The sequence below is a fragment of the Lagenorhynchus albirostris genome, chromosome 5 (assembly GCF_949774975.1).
Source record: "Lagenorhynchus albirostris chromosome 5, mLagAlb1.1, whole genome shotgun sequence".
Lineage (NCBI taxonomy): Eukaryota > Metazoa > Chordata > Mammalia > Artiodactyla > Delphinidae > Lagenorhynchus > Lagenorhynchus albirostris.
This window is the reverse complement of record NC_083099.1, coordinates 141,761,519-141,786,099: the sequence shown is the minus strand read 5'-3', so window position 1 is coordinate 141,786,099 and position 24,581 is coordinate 141,761,519. Positions and strand designations below refer to the sequence as shown.

The following is a 24,581-nucleotide window of genomic DNA, read 5'->3' as shown; positions in this document are numbered from 1 at the left end:
CCTTTCAAAAATTAACCTGTTTTTTTTTTTTCTGGTAGTGGATTTACTTTTCTATCCCATGTTCTCCTTGAGCTCCCATTAAGGCTGGTTTCGCTTCTTTACACACACCTGGGCCCGTTGGCAGATGCAGGAGGAGGCCCAGAAGCCCAGTGGTCTCAGCGGGCGGGTGCGTGGGGCTCAGGGTCGGCTGTCAGCATCAGAGTTTCAAAATCAGCTTTCTAGTGAAAAAAATGAAATATAAGTACATCTCATAACGTTTGGGGAACTTTGAAATCACATATAACATCACCATCTTAACGACTCTTAGCATTTTTGATTAGCATTTTCTAATAGTTTTAAAAAACCAGCACTGTGGGCGTGTAGTTAACAAACAATAAAATAGCGATTTTAGGTGGACAGTTCAGAGTTTGGACAAACGTCTACAGTTGTGTGAGCTCCACCACGATCAAGATGTAGAACGTTCTCAGCACCCCAGATGGTTCCCTTGTACAGCTCTGTACTCCGTCCCCTGGCGGCCAGCATCTACCCTCTGTCCCTGTAGTTCTGCCATTTCTTTTCCGTCGTTTAAAAAGCCGTGCACTTCTGCATGGTTGAGGTCTTGCTGTACATGCTGACGTACCACGTGATTGAACTTCATCACACGTTTTGCCGACTGTCCTGCTGTGGGCCTTCTCCCTGTCTCTCCACTGCCAGCTCCTGTTTCATTTTGCGTAGACACCTCTTTTGTTGGGCATGTGAGTGGTTGGGATGAAGAATTGCCTTCTGACCGCTGGCTAATTTTTTCTTAAGTCTTTTTTTTTTTTTTTTTTGCGGTACACGGGCCTCTCACTGCTGTGGCCTCTCCCGTTGCGGAGCACAGGCTCCGGACGCACAGGCTCAGCGGCCACGTCTCACAGGCCCAGCCGCTCCACGGCATGTGGGATCTTCCCGGACCGGGGCACGAACCCGTGTCCCCTGCATCGGCAGGCGGACTCCCAACCACTGTGCCACCCGGGAAGCCCAAGTCTTATCTTTTAAAGCTAATTTTTGGAAACTAGAGTACTGCCCTCGGTGGGAGGACAGCAGTCATGACTGGTTCTTCTAGTTAGTCCCGTTGACCTAGCGTTCAGGACACCAGGCTGAAGAGATGGGTTTCCTGCCGAAGGTCAGGTCACAGGTCAGGCCTATGTGAATTCCATTCCTGGGCAGGGACCTCGTGGTGGAGAGAGAGCCGCTCACTCAGATGAAAAGAAACTGTGTTTATTCCCGAGTGTCCACTGCCAGCTACCCCCTGCTCAGCATCCTTCTCTGAAACTCCTGTGCAAGAGTGCTTTGCCCTCTTTAGAACCGTGTGTGTTTGGGAAGGTGAGTGAGATGCAGGAATTTGGCCCTGATCTCCTGCTGATTCTCTTCTGTGGATTCCCAGAGATGGGCGCAGAGGAGAGCTGAGGCTGGGCCGCAGGGCACACCCCACAACGGCGCCCTGCTTCTGGGCTGCGCACTCTCCACTCTTTCTGCTCTGGCTTTGGCATAACCAAAAATTTCATACTGCAGTTACATTTCTCTCTTCTTGTTATCTTACGGAGACTCAGAAAATGCCTGCAAACGGTTGTAGCAGTGGTCTCCATCTGTTTCTTCCATCCTTTGCAACCTTATCGCTGTGTTTATTTATTTTTTTTTTGCGGTACATGGGCCTCTCATCGTTGTGGCCTCTCCCGTTGCGGAGCACAGGCTCCGGACGCGCAGGCTCAGCGGCCATGGCTCACGGGCCCAGCCGCTCCACAGCACGTGGGATCCTCCCGGACCAGGGCACGAACCCGCGTCCCCTGTATCGGCAGGCGGACTCTCAACCACTGTGCCACCAGGGAAGCCCTTATCGCTGTTTTTTGACACAGACAGAGGCGTGCTCTTTCCTGGTTCTGAACGTGTGTGCAGTCGCCCTTCTGGATGGTTTTGCTTTGCGAGTGGCCCCGGAGGGTTGCGATGGGTCGTGCGTGTCAACACAAGCTGCACAGAGACGGGAGTGGAGGTGGTGGTGAGGGCTGGTGGCCCCCGTCCAGCCCTGACAGGCTGCCACGTGGGGTTTAGCGACTCAGCTTCCTGGGCCAGGACATCACGAACATACATTCACTTTGAACGTCCCCGTTACCAAGTCAGCTCGCACTGGTCACCGCACAAGCAGCCCGTAAATCGAGAGACCGGCTAGGGCAAGAAATAGCGACTTTATTGGAAAGCCAGCAGACCGAGGAGCTGGTGGACTCGTGTCCCAAAGAACCAGCTGAGTTAGCATTCAGGCTGCTTTCATGCTAAAAGGGGAGGGAATAAAATCAGGCGTCTCCTGGTTCCGGTCAGGGGATGTTAATTTCCTCCTTCCTGCAGCCATTCACAGGTGAGCCTGGTCCGGATGTTTCCTGTGAGCCAAGCAAAGGTGTTTTAGCTTTACTGTCTTTACCCGGGAGGCAGGGTTCCCAGTGAGGGGCCATTAGGTATAATTTAAGCTTATAGGCAACATCCCTTCAGTGATTAACTTGTAACAGAATACAAAGGTTCTTCTCCATTACATCCCCAACTTTGAGGTCTCACAAGAGCATCGGTAGTTTTTTTTGAAAAGGACCCTGAGCAACCAGGGTCTCTCTCTGTGTTCCATGGACCCTGGTCATCTCCCCCCACCCCCAGACTCCCACGGGGGTGCCGGGAGGGCTAGGGGCACTGCCTCCGCAGTAAGCACCTGCCCCAGGCAGCTGTTTCAACCTAAATTCAATAAAAGTGAAAGTCCAGCTCCCCAGGGGCACTCGGCGCACGTGGCTGCCCCCCCTGGCCGGCAGTTACAGAACATTTCTGTCATTGCAGAAAGCTCTGCTGGCCAGCGCTGGGCAGGAGCCGTGGCCACACCAGGGCGCGTGGCCTGGCTGTTTGGGGTTCCGCCCTTTCTTGTCACATGAGCCAGTGAGAGGTTGGGGAATTCGATGTGGGCCGTAGCATGCATTTTTTCTTTTCTTGAAGTCGTATGGGGGAGATGGTGTCTGGTCCCACCAGACTGGCTTCTGGGAGGAGGCCACGTTTCCGTGACTGGTGACAGCCCTGCGTCAGGCCCTGGTTCTAGTGCTCTGTGCCCAGCTTCCTCATCTGTGAAATGGGGACATTCACGGGCACGAGCGAGTCCGTGTAGGTAAAACGCCGAAAACGGCGCCTGGAGCATTGGACCTGCTCCCAAGCGGTGACAGTTGTTACCACTGTCATTGTCACCTCCTGCGAGGGCAGGTGTGCCCTGCACTGGGCTGGGCTGCACAGAGAGAGCAGCTGCTGGACCACCTCCCCCTCTTGTCTTTTGAAGCTGCAGGCACCCCAGAGAGCAGCACGCCAGTGGAGGCGGAACCCAGCCGGTGGGTGTGCAAGGTGTGTTCGGCCGCCTTCCTTGAGCTGCAGCTGCTGAATGGTAAGGGGCAGGTGCCTGCTTAGCCAGACGCCGGCGAGTCCCGCGCTGCGCTCCCCATGACGTGCTCTGTCACGTCCACGCCATCCCTCTGGGATGGTGGCAGAACACACGGGAGCTCCCTGGCTTTGCGGGAGCAGCTCAGCTCCCAGCCTGTGTCTTCCAGGCCTCCTCCCGGGGTCTGTGCTTTGGCTTGAAGTTCTCTGCGTGTCTGGCAGCGAGGGGTCTTGTTTCCTTTCTCTGAAGCTCAGCAGAGCATTAGTTTGGTGTGGGGGGACAGTCTCTCTTTTTGTAGCCTTCCCAAGCATTTGCAGCCGGGTGGCCTCATCGTTAGCTTGTTCTGCTACGTGGCCAAACTTCCAGACGCTTCCCGTGACACGCAGCACGTAACGTTGTTTGCTTTAAAACTTTCCTTCCCTCATCCCTCACCCCTCTCCTTCCCTGGCCCCTCGAGGGCACTCGCCCTGCACAGTGGCCCTGAGCGTGGAACAAGTGGGGAGACAGCCGCCACTTCACACCGAGGCCTGTGTGAGCCAGTCGAGGTTGTCGATGGGAAGAATGGCTCCTTGGCCGAATGTGCAGGCGGGCACCAGTGGTCACTGGAGGGCGCTGGTCCCCATCTGTCTCGTGGGTCACTCCTCCGTCCTCTTGCTGGTGCCCCGCCCTCCAGCCAGCCTGAGCCCAGCTCACCTTCATTCAGGGAGCATGGCCATCTCTGTCTGCTTCCTGTGTGTGGCCCAGTTATCTTTCCCTGGGAGGTCTTTGAGGTTTCTTCTGTTGAAAATAAAGGTTTTTGGCCTTCATGCAGTGTTTTGAAAGACAATTTTGTTCATTATGAATTGAATGTTTATCACTATGCCTCTTCAAAGGCTACGTTTTAAAATAACTGTGTTATATATTCATCGTAGAAAAATTAGAAAGCTTAAATGAGCTTTGAGAAGAATATAAAAGTTGCCTGTAAGGTCACCGTAGAGAGACCCACGTTACCTTTTTCCTGTGTTCTTCCAGTTTCTCTTTGCTCACACACGCGCACCCAGGCTTTTAGTTTTTACAAAACTGTACGCGAGTTTACAAAACTGCCCGGCTTCTGTCGCCTGACTGACTTCTTAAAATGGTGGTTGTGTTTGGTGCAGTGGAAATGCTGTCATTTTCAAAGCAGAAGAAATAACGTTTATTTGCCTCTGCAGAGGGCACCCTGTTAGCAAATAAAATTGAAAACAAGCAAAATGGAGGTTGGGAGTGGACGCCCTGCCTTATGCCTTTGCTCCCCTGTCCTGCAGAGCACCTGTTGGGCCATTTGGAACAATCCAGGAGCGTCCCCCCAGCCGGCCAGCAGGATTTGGCGGCGGAGAAGGAAGCAGACGTGCCCCGGGGGGAGCCTCCCGCAGTTCCCAAGAGTGTCAGTGCCGCCAAAGAGCAGAAGAAAAAGCCTCGAAGGGGGAGAAAACCCAAAGCATCCAAGCCAGAGCAGCCTCTAGTTATCGTGGAAGGCGAGGAGCCCGCAGGTGAGGGGGAGGGGCCCGCAGGTGAGGCTGGTCCCAGTCCTGGGGTAGCAGTGAAGGGAATGGGGAGGGACCTGAGGCCATGTTGCCTCCATGCCGGGTAGCAAAACTCGGCACAGAGCCCTTCTCTTTCGCTGAAGCAGCTCTTCGCGCACGGCGACTCGCAGTGCGGTTGGCAGGCTGTGCCGGCTGTGACCTTTGACAAGCGCGTCCACCTGTGTAGCCGGATATCAGGACAGAGAGCATGTCCGTTCCCCCCAGCCGCTTCCCGGCTTGTCTCCGCGTGGACTGGCCTTCCCGTCCTGGGCACTGTCTCTGTGCCCGGCATCTCCCGCACGGCGTGTAGGGGAGGCTCGTCCACAGTCGGGTCCCCGCTGCCTCTTCTCCTTTGCTGCCGAGCCGTGTTGGTCCATCATGTGGACGCCCCACCGTCTGCTCCCGTGTCCCCTGTGGACGGTCGTGCAGCTGGCCTCCAGGCCGTGGCTAAAGCCATTCTCTGACTGTACAGTAGCCTCAGTTGAGCTTGGAGTGACCTTGGGCCCTCATTCTCGGGTGTGGGATTCCCAAAATGCCATGTCCCCTCGGCCCTCACGTGGCCTCTGCCAGAAGTGCCTGGTGTCAGAGGATTCCTGGCGGGTCTCGCACGTAAGGACCAGACATGATGCTCAGACACTAGCGAGTCCCCTCACTACCTTCCTTACTGATCACTGGGCAGTTTTTCATTTCGCCGTCTGCCGTAGCCCAGGATTTCTTTTGCGAGAGTGAGAAGAAATTTTTATCCTTTCTTGGAATTAAAGAGAATTCAGAGGAGCAGCCCTCACGTAATGTTCTTAGGAGAAGTGGTTTAAACTTCCCCTGGACAGTTTCCCTACTTCTCTATAAACAAGTAGAGGAGAAGGAGGTGAAAAGCTTATTAAATGATTATTTCACTAATTCTAAGTTGCATTAGGAAGACGTCATAGTAGGTGAAGTGGCTAAATCTTTTCATGTAACCTTCCCATATTTCACTTGTCCAGAGGTTCAGGCCTGGGTCCCTATCACTGTGGTTATTTGATATTTGACTCTTGTACAAAATGATGATCTGCTTTTGAACATACTCAAGATGGCTTGTGTGATTACAAAAATTAATATTTCCAAATCTCTGTCAGGACAGAATTAGCTAGGTTGTAAGGTCCCACTGTATGTCAAAGTGTTTCGGTTTTAGGTGGTACGAAAGGGATTGAGATAGTGTCGTGACTTAACCACAGATTATAACTCCAGTTTTGAGTTAAGAATAATATTTTGCTTTTCTAAATCTGCAGGTAAATGTGTGGATTCTAAACTATCGCTAGTTTTTTTGTGTTTTTTTTCCCCCGTGTCAATCTTGTGATCTGTGTCTGCCCCGTTGGCCTGGCTGTGGCCCCTCGGGCCTGTCATCTTGGTTCGGGTGCGTTCCATCCCCGGCCCTGGTGATGATACGGCTTGTCCTGTCCCCTCCACACAGAACAAGTGGCAGAGATCATGAGCGAGGTCGAGCCTGTGGCTGCGTCGCCGGACGAACGGATCATGGAGCTGGTTCTGGGGAAGCTGGCCGCCACCCCCAGCGACGCGAGCTCAGTGCCAAAGTATGTCCCAGAGCAGCGCGTGGGCCCGGCTTCACAGGCAAAGGCGCCGTGGCGGCTAATCCATTCCAGAGGGAAGGCCGGATGAGAGGGGATGGTTTACTTCTTGTAGGAAACGTATGTGCTTGGGAAGCAGCAGGAACTCTGGAGCCCAGGGGGTTAATGGCGCATCCACTGTGAAATAGCTTAAAAATTTAAAAACTATTTTTTACGGTAGTAAAATACACATCGTTCACAATTTACCATCTTAATCGTTTTTAAGTGTACGATTCGGTGGTTTTAAATACATTCACCTTGCAGTGCAGCCTTCCGCCCATCTCTGGAACTTTTTCATCTTCCCCAAACTGAAACTCCATACTTACGAAAAACACTGACTCCCTATCAGCCCCTCCCCAGCCCCTGGCACCCACCATTCTGCCTTCTGTCTCTGTGAAGAGCTCAGAGGAGGTACCTGTGTCTCCAGGGGCCTCATATAAGTGTTCTCACACGGTGTTTGTCTTTTTGTGATTGGCTTATTTCACTTAACGTGACGCCCTCGAGGTTCACCTGTGTTGTAGCAGGTGTCGGAATGTCCTTCCATTTTAAGGCAGAATAATATTCCATCATGCGGGATGGACCACATTTTGTTTATTCATTCTTCCATCAAGGACACTTGCGTTGCTTCTGCCTTGGCTGCTGTGAACAAATGCTGCTATGATAGGACAGTTTGTATTTAAATTTCTGTAAATTTAACACCTTGCTCTGTGTGTTTCCACTTTTTATGAACGAGGAAAATGTTTGTATTTTAGTTATTATTCTTAGGCAGTTTTTTGCCCTGGAGTTGAACAAGCTGGTGGCAGTATTTTTTTCCAGCCCTTTTCCCACGGGGCCAAAACGCGCCTGGTCCTGGAGGGTTCGGGAAGCCGTGGAAAAACTGAAAACAGAGCAGAGCAATGTCAGAAATGGTGAACCTGACCTACTTATTTATACTCCATCTTATTGCCCAGAGGGTTTCGGTAACTTACCGTCAGAAACACATTTCATAGGGAGAAGAAGTTTGAAAAAATCAGGTTCGGGGAAAATATGAAACAGGGTAGAGGCAAGTGAAAAAAAAGAGAACAGTTATGGTTACTCCGGTCGGCACACCAACTGACCTCCAGGCTTCCCGGTGGCCAGAGTTAACGCCCAGGGAGCTGAGTGGCCGGTACGGGAAAAGCTAACTGGTGGCACTGCGCGTTCAGCGTGTCTGTCCCTTCCAGGTGCCCCAAAGCTGCAGGGGTGCGCCTGAGCACGGCCCCCCGCTCTCGTGTCCGGCTAGGAGGATTTGCCAGGGCCTCTCTCCAAGGTGACTGTGACCTTGAACTTTTTTCTCCGACCACCCTGTCTCCCACCGGTCTCACCGGCTGGTGTGTCTAACCCAGCAGGTTCCCGCACCATCAGAGCGGCAGCATCACCCTCAAGAGGAGCCTGATTCTCTCGAGCCGCCACGGCATCCGGCGGAAGCTGGTGCGGCAGCTGGGGGAGCACCGGCGGGTCTACCAGTGCAGCATCTGCAGCAAGGTCTTCCAGAACAGCAGCAACCTCAGCAGGCACGTGCGCTCCCACGGTGAGTCCCCGCGACGTCGGCGCCGGGCGGCTGGGAGCCGGGCGGCGCGCCCCAGGCGGGCGTGTGGTCTCAGGGCGCCTGGAGCAGTGGCGCGCGGCTTGTCGCTGCTCGTCCCTTAGGCGACAAGCTGTTTAAATGCGAGGAGTGCACCAAGCTGTTCAGCCGCAAGGAGAGCCTGAAGCAGCACGTCTCTTACAAGCACAGCAGGAACGAGGTGGGTGAAGGGCCGCTGCCGTCCAGTGACGGAGGAGAGCAGCCCGTTGGCGCTGATGAAGGAGTCACGGGGTGGGGGCAGCGGGAGCCGGAGCGGCCCAGGTGGGTCTGGGCCTGGCTGCGCGCCACCAGGGCTCGGGCCGAGCGAGAGGCCCGCGTGGGCAGCGAGCTCACCCAGACGTGGGGCTCTCTTTCAGGGCAGGGGCACGGCCAGACAGGGCTCACGCTCCACGCTGGGCAGGAGGGTAGCGGGGGAAGGGCCCGCTCCCTGAGGGGGCGCGTCCCAGCTGCCCCCGCTTCCCGCCCCCCCCCCACCAGGTCGACAGCGAGTACAGGTACCGGTGCGGCACCTGCGAGAAGACCTTCCGCATCCAGAGCGCGCTGGAGTTTCACAACTGCCGGACAGGTGAGGGGCCCCGCCCGGCGCTGAGGCGCGGGTACCTGGCGGGGTGGGGACCAGGTGTTCCGGCAGAGGGTGAAGGTGGATTTAACAGGTGTCCTCACCTGTAACGTTCCCCGCCGTTCGGGGTGCTTCAAGCAGCTGTTACTTACTCTCAAGAGACCGAAACTTTCCCTTTAGACGGGGATTTATTTCACATCCTGTTATTCCTCCGAAGCAGCCACATATGGCCCATGGTTGAGCCCGTGGTGAAGCAGGGGGGTTTCATCGTCGCCGAGGATGGTGAGTGGTAGGGTTGCTCCGGGACCCGGTGAGCAGTCCTTGAAGAGGTGGGGTCGCGGCTGGAGGGCTGGGCTTCCGCCTCGCTCTCGGCAGGAGCTTCCTCAGCCATCCGCTCCCCTCCCTCCGAGGACCCCGCCTGGGTCCAGGTGAGGGCCTTGCCGCTCCCTCGCACACTCCGGCCTCCGCTGAGCCTGCCGCTGTCCCCGGTCCCCACTCGTGACACGGACCCCCGTCTGCTTGCGTGCAGCTGAGGCCGGCGTGCTTGGGCCAGCCGGCGGCCGGGACGGGTCTCTGGGCCTGGCCGAGGGTCTCAGGCCCCGTGTCTGGCCGAGCGCGCAGCTGGCTAGTATACGCGATGTGTAAATCCCCGTGGACGGCCAGGAGACGGCTGTGCAGGAGCCCAGCCGGCAGGGGAGGCCCGTGTCCTGTCCCCGCGGCTCTTTGCCCTGTGCCCCGTGGGGGAAGGCGGACGGCTGCGTTCCCACCCAGGGAGGATGGGGTTGGCGGAGGGTCGCTGTTGTCTTTTCGGCCCCCTCTTCTAGGCATCGTCGCACACCTGGGGGGTGGATACCAGTGGCAGTCGGCTTAGAGACCTGCCAGGTTAACCTTTGATTCCGAACCCCCTTCCTGTCGAGCCCTCGGTGTGTGTCACCGGTCCCTCTGTATCTCTGTGCTGGTTCTCGTTAGGGTGCCGGGGGGCCGGCCCACATCTCAGGGCACCCTTACCCCGTCACCTAAATCGCCACTGCCCCTCCCTGCCGGTGGCCAGCACCCGCTCCTGCAGCCTCTGCAGTGTCCCTTCATTTGGTTCATTTGCTTGTTCCGCTTTGAGGGCTCCTGTTGGAAACTGCGGCTGGTGTCCTCCGTCCACAGTGCCTCGCTTCCAGGGCGGGGCTTTTCTGAGTGGCAGGTGAGTCTTGTCTCACCTGAGCTCCAGCTGCCCCGTGTCAGTCACGGCATGAAGTGGCCTTGGAAGCTTCCGGGTGCGCGTCCAGGTGCTACACCACCTGCATTCCGCAGCCCAGGTGTTCCCAAAACCTGGGGGAAATCCACCAATCTTTTGATGCCGTATCAGTCAGAGGACCCTCGAGCTGTGCTTACCGCCGGGCAGGATGGCGCTCCATGAGGCCACGCTCGGTTCTGCCCGAGCTCAGTGGGTGGGCCTCAGAGCGGAGGGGGATGCCCCTGTCCCGGCCCGGGTGTTTGCTGCGGCCTGCTGGAGGCGGAGGCAGAGAAGTTCTCTTCTTTTTATCTTTATTTCTCTGGACACAAATGAAACAGAAGGTACTAAGTCAAAGCAGCAGTTGCTACATGTCAGCAAAAAGTTCTGTTAAACCAGACGTTTGTCTGTCTTCGTTATATAGAAGTTAACAGAGCAGCGATGAATTGAAATGCAGTTTCTCCACAATTTCAAAGGTCAGAAGTTTTGGATGGAAGACAAAGGATAAACCTGGGAGCTGAGGTCATTTGTGTAATATATTATTTGCAGGCTGTTGTACTTTCTTGTAATAGTGTTCATGTTAGGAGAATGTGTCTTCCGTAGACCATGTAGTCAGGGATTTGTGTGAGGTTTGAAATGATGGGTCTGCTGGGCTTTTTCTCAAGCTTTCACTCAGCAGGGCCTGTCCTGGGTGTGAGGTGGCCCTCGTCTGCCCTCGACCTTCCTGAGGGAGCTGGAGGAGAGCAGAGGCTCATGTCTAGGCCCTCAGGCAAGATAGGGTCTCCCCGGAAACCCCCTGTCCCGCCTCCGGGTGACCCTGTGCCCCCTCCTCCACCAGAGCCCACGTGTTGGGCTGCACCCCCAGGCCTGCAAGCCTTGGAGCTGCCCAACCTCGAGACCAAAGAAAGAGCCCAGAGACAGCGACAGAGACATCAATGGTTTATTGGACGGGGGAACCTTACACGTCCGAAACAAAGGTCCTGAAGCCGCACCCTGCCACGTGCAGAGGGCAGGCAGCACATGGCAGGCAGAGATCTTCCCCCCTCAGGGGAGAAGGAGGCTGCAGTTTATAGGGGCAACTGACATCAGGTTGGCTCATCAGTTACCAGGGAAACCAGCGGCTGGGCACACCCCTCGCATCCCCTCAGGTCAAGGACCACCAGCAGGGCAGGTGTCTCCTTTAATGAACTCGAAGAAAGGCAGAGCCTTCTGGCCTGAGGATTAGACAGTCACCAGCTGGGGCAGGGGGCAGCAGTACAGGGGAGCGTGTAGAGGTGAGGCGGGCACTGGCTGGGCAGGGGGCAGACAGAGAGCGGGGCACAGCCATGCTGAGAGGCCTGACCATCCACCACAGAACAGGTGTTTGTTCTCAGTTACTGCATTTTGTTAAACATGAGTGTAGGCCTCGAGGGCAGCAGGGATTATGGCGGGGGAGGGGCGAGAAGGTTGTCGTCCAGCACCTGCCTGGATTCCTGAACTGGTGACATGTGGACGCCATGGCAGGAAAAGCCACCGTGGTGACAGCCTGGCCCAGACAGCTGCTCCAGCTCTGCTGTCACCTGGCGAAGGCCACACCGGAGCTGTTGGGGATGGTTAGAGGTGGGTCCTCTCCATACGCTGGGAGGGACTCGACCCGTTAGAGAGAAGAAGCGAAAGTCCAAGGGCCGCGCTACACCTTCCACGGCTGTCGGGTTCCTGGGCGTGTGGGCCACCTGGCCAGGAGGGAGGCTTACCTGTGTGGTTTAGCAGGCCCAGAGTGGGCGGGGTCTCCAGTGATCCCATGGAACGGCCCTGTAAGGCGCGGCCCTTCATCTCTGATGAGCAGAGCAGGATGGCAGACGCCCTCATCTCTGGTGGTCTCATTCCTAAGGATCCATGCCGAGGACATCCAGTAGGAAGAGCATCATTACATTACCTACAATATCAAAAATGATGAAGTAGGGCTTCCCTGGTGGCGCAGTGGTTGGGAGTCCGCCTGCCGATGCAGGGGACGCGGGTTCGTGCCCCGGTCCGGGAAGATCCCACATGCCGCGGAGCGGCTGGGCCCGTGAGCCATGGCCGCTGAGCCTGCGCGTCCGGAGCCTGTGCTCCGCAACGCAAGAGGCCACAGCAGTGAGAGGCCCGCGTACCGCAAAAAAAAAAAAGATGGAGTAAATTACGATGTATGAACTGGGTGGAAAATTATGTAACCACTAAAATCAGCATGGAAATGTCTGCATGATAAGCACAGGTACCGCACACACACAAACGCGTGTACCGGGGAGTGTGGATACCCCGGGGCCTCCACCTGGGGCTGCACCTCGGGGTCCACCTGGCAGAAGTTAAACTGCTGAGGCCTGAGTCCCCGGGGACGCTGGGCAGAGTCTGGAGCCGGTTTGGTTGCAACAGCTGCCTGGGGGATGCTGCCCAACGTACAGGGCACAGGACAGCCTCCCGCAGCGATCCGGCCAGAGTGTCAGCAGCGCCCAGGCTGCGATTCCCGGACATGGGAGTCCGCTGTGCAGCAGAGTGAGGACCGCGATCAGTCACTGTAGAAAACGAAACTTGGCCTCCGGGATTGGCGCATTCAGCAAACATTTGCTGACTATGGGAAGTGGCACGTGGGCTTTAGCCAAAGGCCCAGAAATGAGGGTGACACGGTGTGACCTCAGGCCCTCGCTCTGGAGGGGGACGCACGCTGTCATGCCCACCCGCTCAGGTGACACGGGACGGTGTTCCCGGTGCTGCAGGACGGCCGTGGGCAGTGAGGGCTGACTTTCGGGGCTGGCGTAGGTGACGGACCCGTGGGCAGTTAACGTGTCCTGGCAGGAGCAGGGTGGGCGTGGCGGGGTTGAGGGCAGAGGACAAGTCTGAGTGGAGAGCGCTAACCAAGGCCCCGAGACCCCCTAAACCAGGGGCGGAGGCTGGGTGGCTGGGGCCAAGGCAGACAGCTGGAGAGGTGCCAGGGCGGGGCAGATGCCCTGATGGCCCCTGTGCTTGTGCTCATGGGGGGCAGACCCCCCGGGCCTGGGGGTAGGGGACAGGACACCCCAGGGTCTGCCTTGGGTACCTGGAGGGAGAGAGCAGGGTGGGGCCTGTCCGAGGCCGTGGTGGGGCAGTCTGGCCACCTTTGGGGAGGGACTGGGGAGGGACACCGGGCTGTGGGTATCTCTGAAGACTTCAATGTGGGGAGGGGGTGTTTGCCGGGGTGGGTGCACGTCTCCCAAAGGGGACCTAGGGACCAGACGGTTTTGTTTACAGGTGGGAGACATTGGGGATGTCTCTGTGCGATGGGGGAGGAGCCTGTGGAGGGCACGTGGGAGGGGAGGGGCAGGTGATGGGTGGACTTCGGAGGAGCGGTGGGGCGGGGCAGGAGGCCGCTCATCTGACGCTGCGGGAAGGAGGGGCCGGCGCCGCGGTCAGGTTGGCTGAGGGGGTGAGGGCCAAGGACAGCTGTGGTCCAGCCGCTTTCCTTGCCACGAATCCCCAGATGCTGTGGGAGGCTTGTGGCGCCAGGGAGGAAGGAGGTGAGCTACCTGTTTGCTCTGCACGCTGCTCAGGCCTGGCTTGGCCGGGGGGCTTCGTCGGCTCAGGTGGTGCTGTTTCCTGGCCCCGCCCTCCTCCTGTGCCTCGTTGCCAGTCCCACGGCCATGATGTTGAGCCTGTAGTCGGTGTCATGTACCTAAAAGTTGCTGTGTGTTTCCCTGCTTCCTCGACAGATGATAAGACGTTCCAATGTGAGATGTGTTTCAGATTCTTCTCCACCAACAGCAACCTTTCCAAGCACAAGAAGAAGCACGGGGACAAGAAGTTTGCCTGTGAAGTCTGCAACAAAATGTTCTACCGCAAGGACGTCATGCTGGACCACCAGAGGAGGCACCTGGAAGGTGAATGCGCCTGCCGGGGAGGGGGCGGGGCTCACGCTGGCCCCGTCTCTGTGGGGGCCTGTTGGTGAGGCACCACCTGATGGGAATTGGCTCAGGCTTCCAGAGGTCCTGATGGGGGATTAGAGCATCACGTGGGAGTGGGAACGGTTGGAAACGCCCCAAACGCTCCGCAGCGGGAAAGTTAGGAAAACCAGACTCTTTGTAGGACTGAATTTTATCAGTCACCAAAATCTTTTTGTTTTCAGAGAGCTTAATATTGTGAGAAAATGCTTTCCATACGAAAGTAGGAGGAAAGCAGTGTATGAAATGTCACGTGGGGTGTGGTGCACTCTCAGCCGTGTGCGTGGGACGGAACGTTTCGGGCGGAGGCTGTTTGGGGCCGTGAGTGATTCTGCCCTTGTTCCTCTGTTTCCCCAGGGACCCCCGATGACCCTCGCCATTTGCGGTGGGCTTGGGGTGCCTGGGGGCTGCCTGTTGTGTGGTGGGTTTACGAGAGGCCAGCGCAGGAGAAAGATGGACTTCAGTGGGGTCGCTAATGGGGGGGAAGGTGGGAGGCAGCACAGTGAGGGATGAGGTGGGGTTGCGGGCGACCCCACAGGGCAGACCCTGAGCTGTGCAGGGGAAGGCAGGGGCCCCGAGAGAAGAGAGAGACCGGGACCTTGGGCCACAGGTGTGTCCTGAGCACCTACCCTACCTGGGAGGCTTTCTCAAAGACCCTCTGCTCAGACAGACCCTCTTTCAAAATAGCATTTTAGTTTTAGTGATCTTGACATTTTAGTTTTTTACCCTAAAACCCACTGCCCTCTTGCTGACCAGCCTCTGTAAGAAGCACTCACTGACCAGGGCAGCTTGTTATAAAAGTTTGAAAAAAAAATCGTTTTACAAAGAATTGTAAATGAAGTATACGCTTGTCAGGGGAAAAAGGTCAGAAAACGAAGTTGTACGCGAAGTCTGACCATTGCATGCAGCTGTGCGTGTACACGTGTCTTCGTGGCTTTTAAAACAAGCCTGGAGTCAGGTCACGTCCTGCATCACCTTTGCACTCTGCCTTTTTACCTGGCCCTCCTTCACGTGGGTTCATGAGCTCCACCCCCTTCCCTCTGTGATCTGGTGCTGCACTTAGCGCCTGGTGTCCACTTACTGGCCGGGTGGCCTTGGTCATGCTGCTGGGCCTCAGTGTCCTCACCTGTGTTGTGGGGATGGCCATTGTGCCGACCTGCTGGGCTGGTTGAACTGGACCCTGATGATAGAGCCCCAGGCGGGCCCGTAAGTGCCGCCATTACTGCCGGAAGTCAGGTGTTTCCTGATCGACAGATACGTGGGTTGCATCTTACAACTGTATCTTACAACATTTTACAGCTGACGCACTCATTTTCCTGAGTGATCTGACGCAGATCATTTTCCTCGGGAATGAGCGAATGCTGTGTGGCCGTTCCATGGTTTTTCCCTCTATACTGAAGCGTAATCCACGCCCAGTACAGACCTGTGTGCTTTACGCCACTGGGGGCTTTCTGGGGAGTCACGTACTTGTCTCCAGGCCAGCGAGCTGGCCGTTCTTGAGCCCAGCTGTGCAGGAATGTCCCAGAAGGACGGGTCAGTGGTGTAGAGAGAGACCGTGAGAAGGAACTTCTCTCTTTCTTTTATTCAGAGATTCCCTGTTTCCTGAGAACTTCTAAGTCTGTTTCGATCCCAATTATGATCACTTTTGCCTTAAAACCATAGAAATTTATTATTTTCTGACTTTTTACCTTGATCCTTATTGGGCTGATTTAATTTGAAGGATGAATATTAGTATCTTTTTAATAAGAATGCCCTCCTACGTACAGACGCCTCTGAGAACCCCACCTTTCCCTTGAGCTTCAGATTGAGCACAGATACCTCCCTTACCAGTAGCTCATTCTGACTCCTCTGCGTGGAAAGCTCAAGACACTTGCTGCCCTTGGATTTCCAAGTTTCAGGTGCGGCCCGGGTTCCGGAGTCGGTGGTGCGGGCCGCCTGCCCTCCCTCCCGGGTCGCGTGTCGGAGCGCCGGTGCGTCATGGACGAGTGACCCCGCTCGCTCCTTTGTCCCACCCGTGGGCAGCCCTGTCCTCCATCAGCTGGAGGTGACCCTGGCTGATGCGGGAAGGTCTCCTGTGTACTGACTCTCTCGGCCGGGGGGCGGGGCGTTTCAGGAGTGCGGCGGGTGAAGAGGGAAGACGCGGAGGCCGGCGGTGCCGAGAACCTGGTGCGCTACAGGAAGGAGCCTTCGGGGTGCCCGGTGTGCGGCAAGGTAACGCAGTCTGGGGCCGGGGCCCGGACACAGCTCGCCTTTTCTTATGGGAAGGCTCAGAGCTCTATGCACTGCGTGTGGCGGGAGTGGGGAAGGTTAAGATCGAGTGGGTACTTGGTGTCCCGAGCCGCGGCGTCCCCTCACTTGGTGCTCTGGTCATCTGCTCTCTTGCTGTGGAGGAAGGAGCTCAGCCTTGTCTCCCTTCGGCCACGATTTTCCACTAGTGCCACCCCGGCACGAACACTCCACCTCCAGCACCCCGAGCCACATGCCTCTGGCGGAGACGAGATGTCCGGGTTTATTTTCCTGGCCAGCACTGGTCCCCCCGCAGCATTTCCCGGTGAGAGACTGACGGAGCCACAGCCGTGTGCTCTGTGCCCAGTCCACGGATGCCGGTGCCCCGAGCGAGCAGATCCGTCCGGGGCGTCGGGCTGGCCGTCACTCCTCAGCAGGAGTGACGTTGACTCCTCAGCAGGCCCTAAACGTCCGGAGTACATTCCCCATCCGAGCAGCCCCGGGCCGCGTCAGCCCTGCAAGGGAACCCTGTCCGGGCGCTGCCATCCAGGCCACAGGGTAGCGTGGCCTGTGGGCTCCACGCTGGGGCTCTGACTTAGTGTGGGTTTGGGGGCTGGAGGGGGGAGTAGAGCTGGGGTAACGGAACACACGCCTGAGCCCGGGTGGCCAGGCTGGGCCGCTCCCGGGCAGGGGTGGGTGGAGGCTGCCCCGTGTTCACGTGTCCCGCTCATTCTGCCCACTGACCACCGGCTCTGAGGAGTGGTGGCACCGTGTCCCTTCCATGTCCCTGGGAGATGGTGTACGTGAAACCAGCCAGCCGTGTGACTGACGTTCAGACACCTTTTATTCTGTGAAATGTTCACTGAACTCACGGAGGGGCCAGGCAGGAGGCGAAAGGTCTCTCGGTGGCACATGGCTCGGGGTGCTGGAGGTGGAGTGTTCGTGCCGGGGTGGCACTAGTGGAAAATCATGGCCGATGGGAGACAAGGCTGAGCTCCTTCCTCCACAGCAAGAGAGCAGATGACCAGAGCCTGAATGTCTCTAGAACTGAATTCTTCATTGCTTCCAAGTATCCCGTCTCCAGCCCCTTCTGCCTGGAGAACACAGGTGCCGAGGGACACCTGCAACCTCCATCCCTCCCTGGAGGCCCATCTTCCTGCCCTGCTGACTCCTTTTCCCGCCCAGCCTCCCTGGGCTGTGGTCTCAGGGCTGTTGGCCGCAAGTCACCTGCAGATCTTGAAAAGCAGTGTCCGTGAAGGCATTAGCCTCTGTTCCCCGTGAACCGTGTCCCTTTCGTTCATGGCGTGTTCTCTTCCTGAGACCACGTGTGGTCGGGGTGAGCTCTAAGGAGGCCTGCTCTCCAGGTCACTCGGCCACTGGGGCGAAGGCCGTTCTCTCAGATCAGTGCGGGCCCTGGGGGCCATCTCTGCTGCTGGTTTTGTCCACTGAGCGCTGCTGGTGGACGCACAGCTGCACCTGGCCTGTGGGCAGCAGAGGGGACACATTCACAGAGTACTAGGTGAATGACCGAGTCTCCACACTCATCGCTTTAGACAGGAAGCGCTGAGAAACTGGGGGAGGCGGTGTGAGTTGTGCATGAAATACGGAACACCCACTGAGGACATAACTCTTGACCTCCGCTTTCGGAAAACTGCAGCTGTTTCTGTGACAGCCTTCTTGGTAGGCCCCATCCTAGTGAAATATTTAAGTGAGCGGAATAAAGTTGAGCAGAATACTGTTTACGGTGAAGACTAGACAACGGTTAATTCTGTACTATAATGTAAGCACCAATTTAAACGGTCAGACGGTCAGGATTCTAGCACCACGTGACTATTTGTGTCTCCAACACTGAGGAGTTGCTGCAGCTCAAACCCTGGGGGAAGCTGCGTTTTTGTGCCCGGTTACGGCCTCCCCGTGGGCCGGGCGCGCACGGTCCCAGGCTTCTCCGAGCCGGCTCTCCTCCCCACAGGTGTTCTCCTGCAGGAGCAACATGAACAAACACCTGCTGACGCACGGCGACAAGAAGTACACCTGTGAGATCTGCGGGCGCAGGTTCTTCCGCGTGGACGTGCTCCGGGATCACATCCACGTCCACTTCAAGGTGGGCTAGCGTCCCGCTTCCCGGGCTGCACGGGGGGTGGCGGGGCCGGCCCTCGTGGTCAGCGTGGCCGCCTTGCCGCTCTTCCGGTGAGCTCTCTGGAGTCTTCTTGCCGCGTCTCCTGAAGCCCACCTGCAGGGCTCGCGTTAAAACCCCTCCATGCTAGGCACCTCCCGGGAGAAGAGTGAGGGTCGAGGGTCGGGACGGGAGGCATTTGCTTCCCTCCCTGCCTTTGAGGAACCTGAGACGGGAGCTTGTGGGTGTGGTGGGGAGAGGAGTGAGGATTCGGGGTCATGGCTGCGGGGTTGGGCGGGGGAAGAAGTGCCGATCCAGGGAAAAGGAGGGAGGGGTCGGTGGTGACGAGGCCCACATGAGGACGCAGAGCACACCCTCGAGACACGTCCCAGCTCGGTGACTGCTCCCAGCAGCTCCAGCCCTGGCGTTCACAGTCGCCTGGACGTGAGCAAAGCCTGATGGCCCCACCGTCAGGGGGTGGGGTGTCCCAGGTGACCCGAGGGCACGGTTTCTGCATCCGGCCTACAAATCCCCGGTTAAAGCTCGCACCAAGCGTGTCAGAAATTGGACGCGGTGACTGTTTGCCAGGACATCGCGCTGATGGACGACCAGCAGAGGGAGGAGTTCATCGGCAAGATCGGGATCTCCTCGGAAGAAAACGACGGTACTTCCGACGAGAGCGCAGACTCGGAGCCTCACAAGTACAGCTGCAAGAGGTGTCAGGTAACTGGACCTGCAGCCTTCCGGCCCTGGGGCTGCAGGGCTCTGGCATTGCGGGGGGCACCTCACAGATGTCCCGGAAGGCGCCCCAGGTCTCGTCGCATCTCAGGGATGTTGGATACGGGTCTCACCGCCATCAGGGGACCACTGTCTCAGAATCAGTGTGGTCCACATGTGCCTGTGTGGCTGACCGGTGGGGATCCGTGTCCACGAAGGTGGGCGCAGGCCAGGGCTCCTCTCCTCCGCCTGCCCCCCACACGGCAGGGACCCTTGCTTAGAGGCTGGGGCGTGGTGAGTTTTCAGCAGTTTTGCTGTACAGCTTCACTGCTCTGGGAGCTGTGGTTCCCCATGGCCGAGCAGGTCCCTGTGTTCTCCCTGGGCGTTCGCGCCCGTGGGCTCGGCACAGCACCTGACCGTGCACCTGTCAGGGCCTTCAGGCTTGGGGGAGAGATGGGGTCAGGTGGGCGGAGAGGAGGGGCGTTCTGGAAGCTGGCTGGGGGGGGTGGGGGGCGCGGGACCTGCCGGCAGGTCCAGGAGGACCGGAGTCTGCTTCCTGTGCCCCCCCCTTTGTGATTTTGCCCACCGCTGGCCCTGCTCTCGGGAGTCCCCCCTCTCCTGCTGGGAAGCGGGCTCTCTCCGGCGTCCAGGACGCCTGGGTGGCGGCAGCGCAGCGTTGGCCGCGGGGATCCGGGCTGCGTGCGCACGAGAGCAGTGTGCGTGTCCACAGCTCACCTTCGGCCGCGGGAAGGAGTACCTGAAGCACATCATGGAGGTGCACAAGGAGAAGGGTTACGGCTGCAGCACCTGCCATCGGCGCTTCGCCCTGAAGGCCACCTACCACGCCCACATGGTCATCCACCGCGAGAACCTGCCTGACCCCAACGTGCAGAAGTGAGGCCCCCCCGGGCAGGGGCTCCCTGGTCTAGGGTGGTGCGGAGGGAGGGCTGGCTTCCTTGCAGAGAGGCAGGTGCCCAAATCAGCCGCCTGGGGCGCAGAGCAAGTTCTCCCTCCTTCGGGGGCCCTGGGCAGGTCTGGGGGAGGCACTGGCCTCGCTCCTTCGTGGGTCCTCAGGCCTCTCCCAGGTTGCACGCCTTCCCAGACCCCCGGCACAGTGGGCCACGTTGCAGGCCCTGCCTGCATACGACCAGAGCCCCTTTGCCCCGCAGTAATTAGGTTTCGTGAATGTCAGTCCCACTTCTGGCTACAGCCCGTAATCAGCGCTGTGTGTCCAAGCAAGTCAGGCAACAGCCCTGCTTAGAGCCGAGTAGTCTGCTCGGGCTGCCGACTGGGCCGCTTGAACAGCAGAAATGTATTATCTCAGTGCTGAAGCCCGGACGTTCTAGATGCAGCAGATCTGCTTCCTCCTGTGACCGTGAGGGAGCATCTGTCCCAGGCTTCCTCCTTGGCGTGTGGATGCCATCTTCTCCCTGTGTCCTCGTGGCCTTCCCTCAGTGCGTGTCTCTGTGTCCCTGTTTATAAGGGCACCAGTCATACTGGATTCGGGCCTGTCGTGAGGACCTCAATTTTAACTTAGACCCTCTGTGAAGACCCCCATCTCCAAGCACCGTCGCATTCTGCCGTGCTGGGAATCGGGACACCAACGTGTGAATTTTGAGGGGGACGATTCAGCCCAGATGGAGGCTGAAGTGTCTGGGTCCCTTGTCCCCCGCCCAGCACCTTTTATGCCCCACCTGCCGATAGAGGCGCTCAGGCAGGTGCACTCGGCCGCTGACGGCCCCGGGAGGCTGTGCGGGGCGTCCTGAGCCTGTGCCTGGTTTCAGGTACATCCACCCATGTGAGATCTGCGGGCGTATCTTCAACAGCATCGGAAACTTGGAGCGGCACAAACTTATCCACACAGGTAGCCGTGCCTGGGAGGACGCAGGGGCCCGGGCTGCTTCCTGCCCAGCGGTCATCTTGCCTCCCTGCCGGCACTTCTCTGTCTGTCTTTGCCACCGCTCCCCGCTCTGGGTCCCCGCGGAGACCGGGGAAGGAGGGCTCAGCGGGCACTGCTCCAACTGCAGGCGTGGGGCCGCACTTCTCCCGTCACTGCCGTCACGCGGTGACCGTGGGTGCGGATCTCCTGCTGTGAAAGTCTGACCTGTTTGTCTGTAGGTGTGAAAAGCCACGCCTGCGAGCAGTGTGGGAAGTCCTTTGCCAGGAAGGACATGCTGAAGGAGCACATGCGCGTGCATGACAACATCCGAGAGTACCTGTGCGCAGAGTGTGGGAAAGGTGAGGGCAGGTGGGGGGGCCCCCGGGCTGTGTGCTCAGTGTGGGGGGAGGGGGAGGGAGGGGCGAAGGCGAGAGCGGGCGCACGGAGGTGGGGGGGACCTGGCCGTCAGGCAGGAGGGGCGGCCAGGCCACACGGGGCCGGGGGGGTGGTCGCCCAGACCCGAGTCATTTACTCAAGAAAGGTAAGACCCGAAGAGGATCAGCGAGAAAAATAGAGCCGTCCACAGGCAGGGAGATGGGGTGAAATCAAAGCACAAGCAAATCGTTTTAAAAGTAGGGAAACAGTGCAACACAGAACTCTGTGAAGTACAGAATAATCTGAGGGGCCTCGTGTGGCCTGAGTGTAGGTGCAAAATCCTCACTGCCGACTGGAACTACTAACTAGGACCAGCTGTGCACAGTGATGTACTGTTACAGTGATGACTGTGACCTTTATTTGAGTCAGGTGAAATGAGTGAAATGATAATAAGTCCATTAATAAAATCTCTCACATCAGTAAGTAGAATGAGGAAAAAAAAGGTAATCGCAGTCCATGGTAAAATTTTTAACTCATTTCTGTTTGAAAACAAACCAGAACTGTCAGGAAGACTTGGGGCAGCAGATCTTTGGTGCTTTCAAGTGGCCGCCAGTGTTCTGTGTGGTGGGGAGCGGCAGTGCCGCCCTCCTTCAGATACGGGACTGGTCAAGTTCATCTGCCTTGCTGTGAGCGTCTTTTAAAAAATTTAATATTCTATCAAGTTTTTACTTTCTTCCTTTATGTGATTTAGGAAAGTACGAAGAAAACACAAATGCCCCGTAATTCCACTCACTGGATAAACCCGTTAGACTCATAAAATAAGATTACACGCAGAAGGCTAAAAGAACTGCAGAGAAAAGCAGAAAGTGCACAGTCCCCCACCCCTGGCCCCCAGTCCCTCTCTGCACAGGTGACAGTTTCTTGTCTGTTCTCCAGAGTAACTGTGTGCAGCGTGTAGATTGTTTTATTGAAAAAGTAACCCAGGCACCTAACCCCCCCAAAAAATTTTTTTGACACAAATGGCTATGCAAAGTAAAGTTATTCCCACCTCGGACCTCAGTTATACTCTTCAGAAGCAGCATTTGATTGTTGTGCACCGACATTTCTAGAAGTTTCCACGCATGTCAGCACTGGCCCTGCTGGCTGGAGCTCCAGCTGCCGCCCCCGTCTTTGCTGCAGCAAGTCCAGCCCCTTCCCCACAGAGCTAGAGCCAGTTAGAGGTGGGAAGGGTTGTAGGTAGACAGGTGTGGTGGGCCGTCCACCCAGCTGGGCGGGGGCAACCACACCTGGGACCTGAGTGCTGTTCAGTGAGCCCTGGCAGGTCAGGGAGGGGCGCCCAGGGTGGGCGCTGAGGTCACTGGCCCATCTTGTGTTATATACATTTTTGTATCTGAAGGGTATTTAATGTTTCATGATTTCTTTCATGACTTCTGAATGCTTTAAATACAATGCAGCTGTTAACACTTGGGTTACCGTATTCATTTCCCATAATCCTAAACTATCAGTGGTCATTTTACTTTCATATTATGATCACTGGCACATACAAGCAGATGCTTGTGCTTACCTGTTCTTTCCATCCCTTACTTTTTATTTACTTCCATATCCATCGTGGTGACCTTTTCATACCAGGCAAATATGGCCCTAATTTTCCTCTCAAAACCTTGATAGGATTCCATCCTGTGGATTCCTACAACCAGACCCTTTCATTTATATCTTCAGGGGGTTTTGGTGTGCAGTCTTTCATCATTCCAAGTGATGTTGCAGGAAATGCCCTTGCTTATTATTATCAATACTTTACATTTTCCCCCCAAATTCTGGACCTGACCGGGTCCTATTCAAATGGGAAGCTGTAGGAGTAATGAGAGTCCCGTCACCGGGCAGCAGAGACCCCTGTGCCATGCCTGGTGGGTTTCCACATATAGCACTAGTAGCCGAGGGTACACAGGAAGATTTGTTCAAAACACTTCACGCACCATGAGATGCTAAGGCCGCCCCCCAGGCGCCCTTTGCCCACAGACCCTGCAGCCCCCCTTCCTGTCCAGCACTGCTCACCTGGTGGGTCTCCTGGCCTAAGACCCTCCACCACTGATTCAAACCCTAAACCAGGGTCTTTCCTTCTTCAGCGCCTGAGTTAGGGAGGTTTTAGCATATTTCGCTCCTTTCCGCCAGCGTTGACTTTGTTACATTAACCTGAAGGTAGATGGAAAGTCTGTGTTTGGACCTTTAAGTATCTAATCTTAATTAACACATCACCAAGATCAACATTGGACTTCAGGAGACTTGGAGCCGCCTACCAGCTGAGTCAGTTGGGTCACAGTGGTTAGATGGGCACGGCTACCCGCAGCTCCTGTTGCTGGGAGCGCTGACCGTGCAGGCTGGGCGGGCGCCCGCCGAGACGGGCTGTCTGGAAGTGGCCTCCGAGGACACACGGCCCGCCTCACCGCGGGTGGAGGGGGCCCTCTCGGAGATGAGCCCCCGCGCCCTGTCCCTCTTTGCTCTCACCCCGACCTGTTGTGCCGGGGCGAGGGGGTGGGGCGCATGCGCCGCTGGGGTCCGTGGCAGGGCTGGGGCCTCCGAAGAGCCGCCGCGCTCCGTCCGCAGGCATGAAGACCAAGCACGCGCTGCGCCACCACATGAAACTGCACAAGGGCATCAAGGAGTACGAGTGCAGGGAGTGCCACCGCAAGTTCGCGCAGAAGGTCAACATGCTCAAGCACTACAAGCGGCACACGGGTGAGTCAGCCTCGGCCGCGGCGCCCTCGCGGAGGGAGCAGGCCAGCGTTGCAGGCGCAGCTCGGGGAAGCGCCGCCTCTGCCCCTCGCGGCCTTTAGCTCCCAGCACGCCCCGGGCTTCCTGACCGAGCTCTCGGAGGTGGGTTGCTTAGGTGGCCGGTTTCTCAGAAGCTCCCGGTCCCTGCAAGCGCCCTCCATCCTTGTGCGGCCTCACGGAGCTCGGGTTACCGCCCGGCTAGCTGTCCTCAACGCCTTCCCATCCACTCAGCCGTCGCCCTGCAGGAGCGTGTGAGGGAGAAACCATCAGACGAGGGCCCGGGGCGTGTGTACACGGCCGGTCATCCTGTCGTCTGGGTGTGTCCATCAGTAGGGCAGTGGCTAAATTATGGTGTGTTCACCATGAGGGACAGTGCACCCCTGCAAGTGATGGAATCGTATGTTAAGTTACGCAGACGTTTGTGGTCCAGTGGGAGAGAAACCAGCCTCTACAACAAATGAGTTCATTGTCTTATAAAACATTTGTGTGTGGATGAACGTGTGTGTATAAGAGGATTAAGATCGACAGCGGAGTGAGAGACGGTTATCCCTGGGTAATGGAGTTGTGTCTCAAGTTTCTGGTAGGAGCCTCTGGTTGGTTCCGTGTTCTCCCTAAAACGCACCTGAGTCCTGCCACTGCCT

At 57.2% G+C, this 24,581-nt stretch overlaps 1 protein-coding gene across 6 annotated transcripts in view; it reads left to right on the top strand.

The window, feature by feature from the left end:
* Window positions 1-24,581, top strand: part of PRDM15 (PR/SET domain 15) — a 43,642-nt gene that overhangs the window by 7,896 nt on the left and 11,165 nt on the right. For 3 of the 6 annotated variants that reach the window (XM_060150959.1, XM_060150957.1, XM_060150962.1), the window contains exons 5-18: window positions 3,314-3,415; window positions 4,693-4,917; window positions 6,398-6,518; window positions 7,916-8,100; window positions 8,220-8,314; window positions 8,632-8,719; window positions 13,634-13,801; window positions 15,975-16,072; window positions 18,057-18,188; window positions 18,614-18,923; window positions 19,568-19,811; window positions 20,702-20,781; window positions 21,036-21,155; window positions 23,773-23,904. In XM_060150959.1, coding sequence (XP_060006942.1) covers window positions 3,314-3,415; window positions 4,693-4,917; window positions 6,398-6,518; window positions 7,916-8,100; window positions 8,220-8,314; window positions 8,632-8,719; window positions 13,634-13,801; window positions 15,975-16,072; window positions 18,057-18,188; window positions 18,614-18,923; window positions 19,568-19,811; window positions 20,702-20,781; window positions 21,036-21,155; window positions 23,773-23,904 — 2,100 coding nt within the window. The remainder of the gene's footprint in view (window positions 1-3,313; window positions 3,416-4,692; window positions 4,918-6,397; window positions 6,519-7,915; window positions 8,101-8,219; window positions 8,315-8,631; window positions 8,720-13,633; window positions 13,802-15,974; window positions 16,073-18,056; window positions 18,189-18,613; window positions 18,924-19,567; window positions 19,812-20,701; window positions 20,782-21,035; window positions 21,156-23,772; window positions 23,905-24,581) is intronic. The other 3 variants (XM_060150961.1, XM_060150958.1, XM_060150960.1) reach the window with 3 other exon arrangements.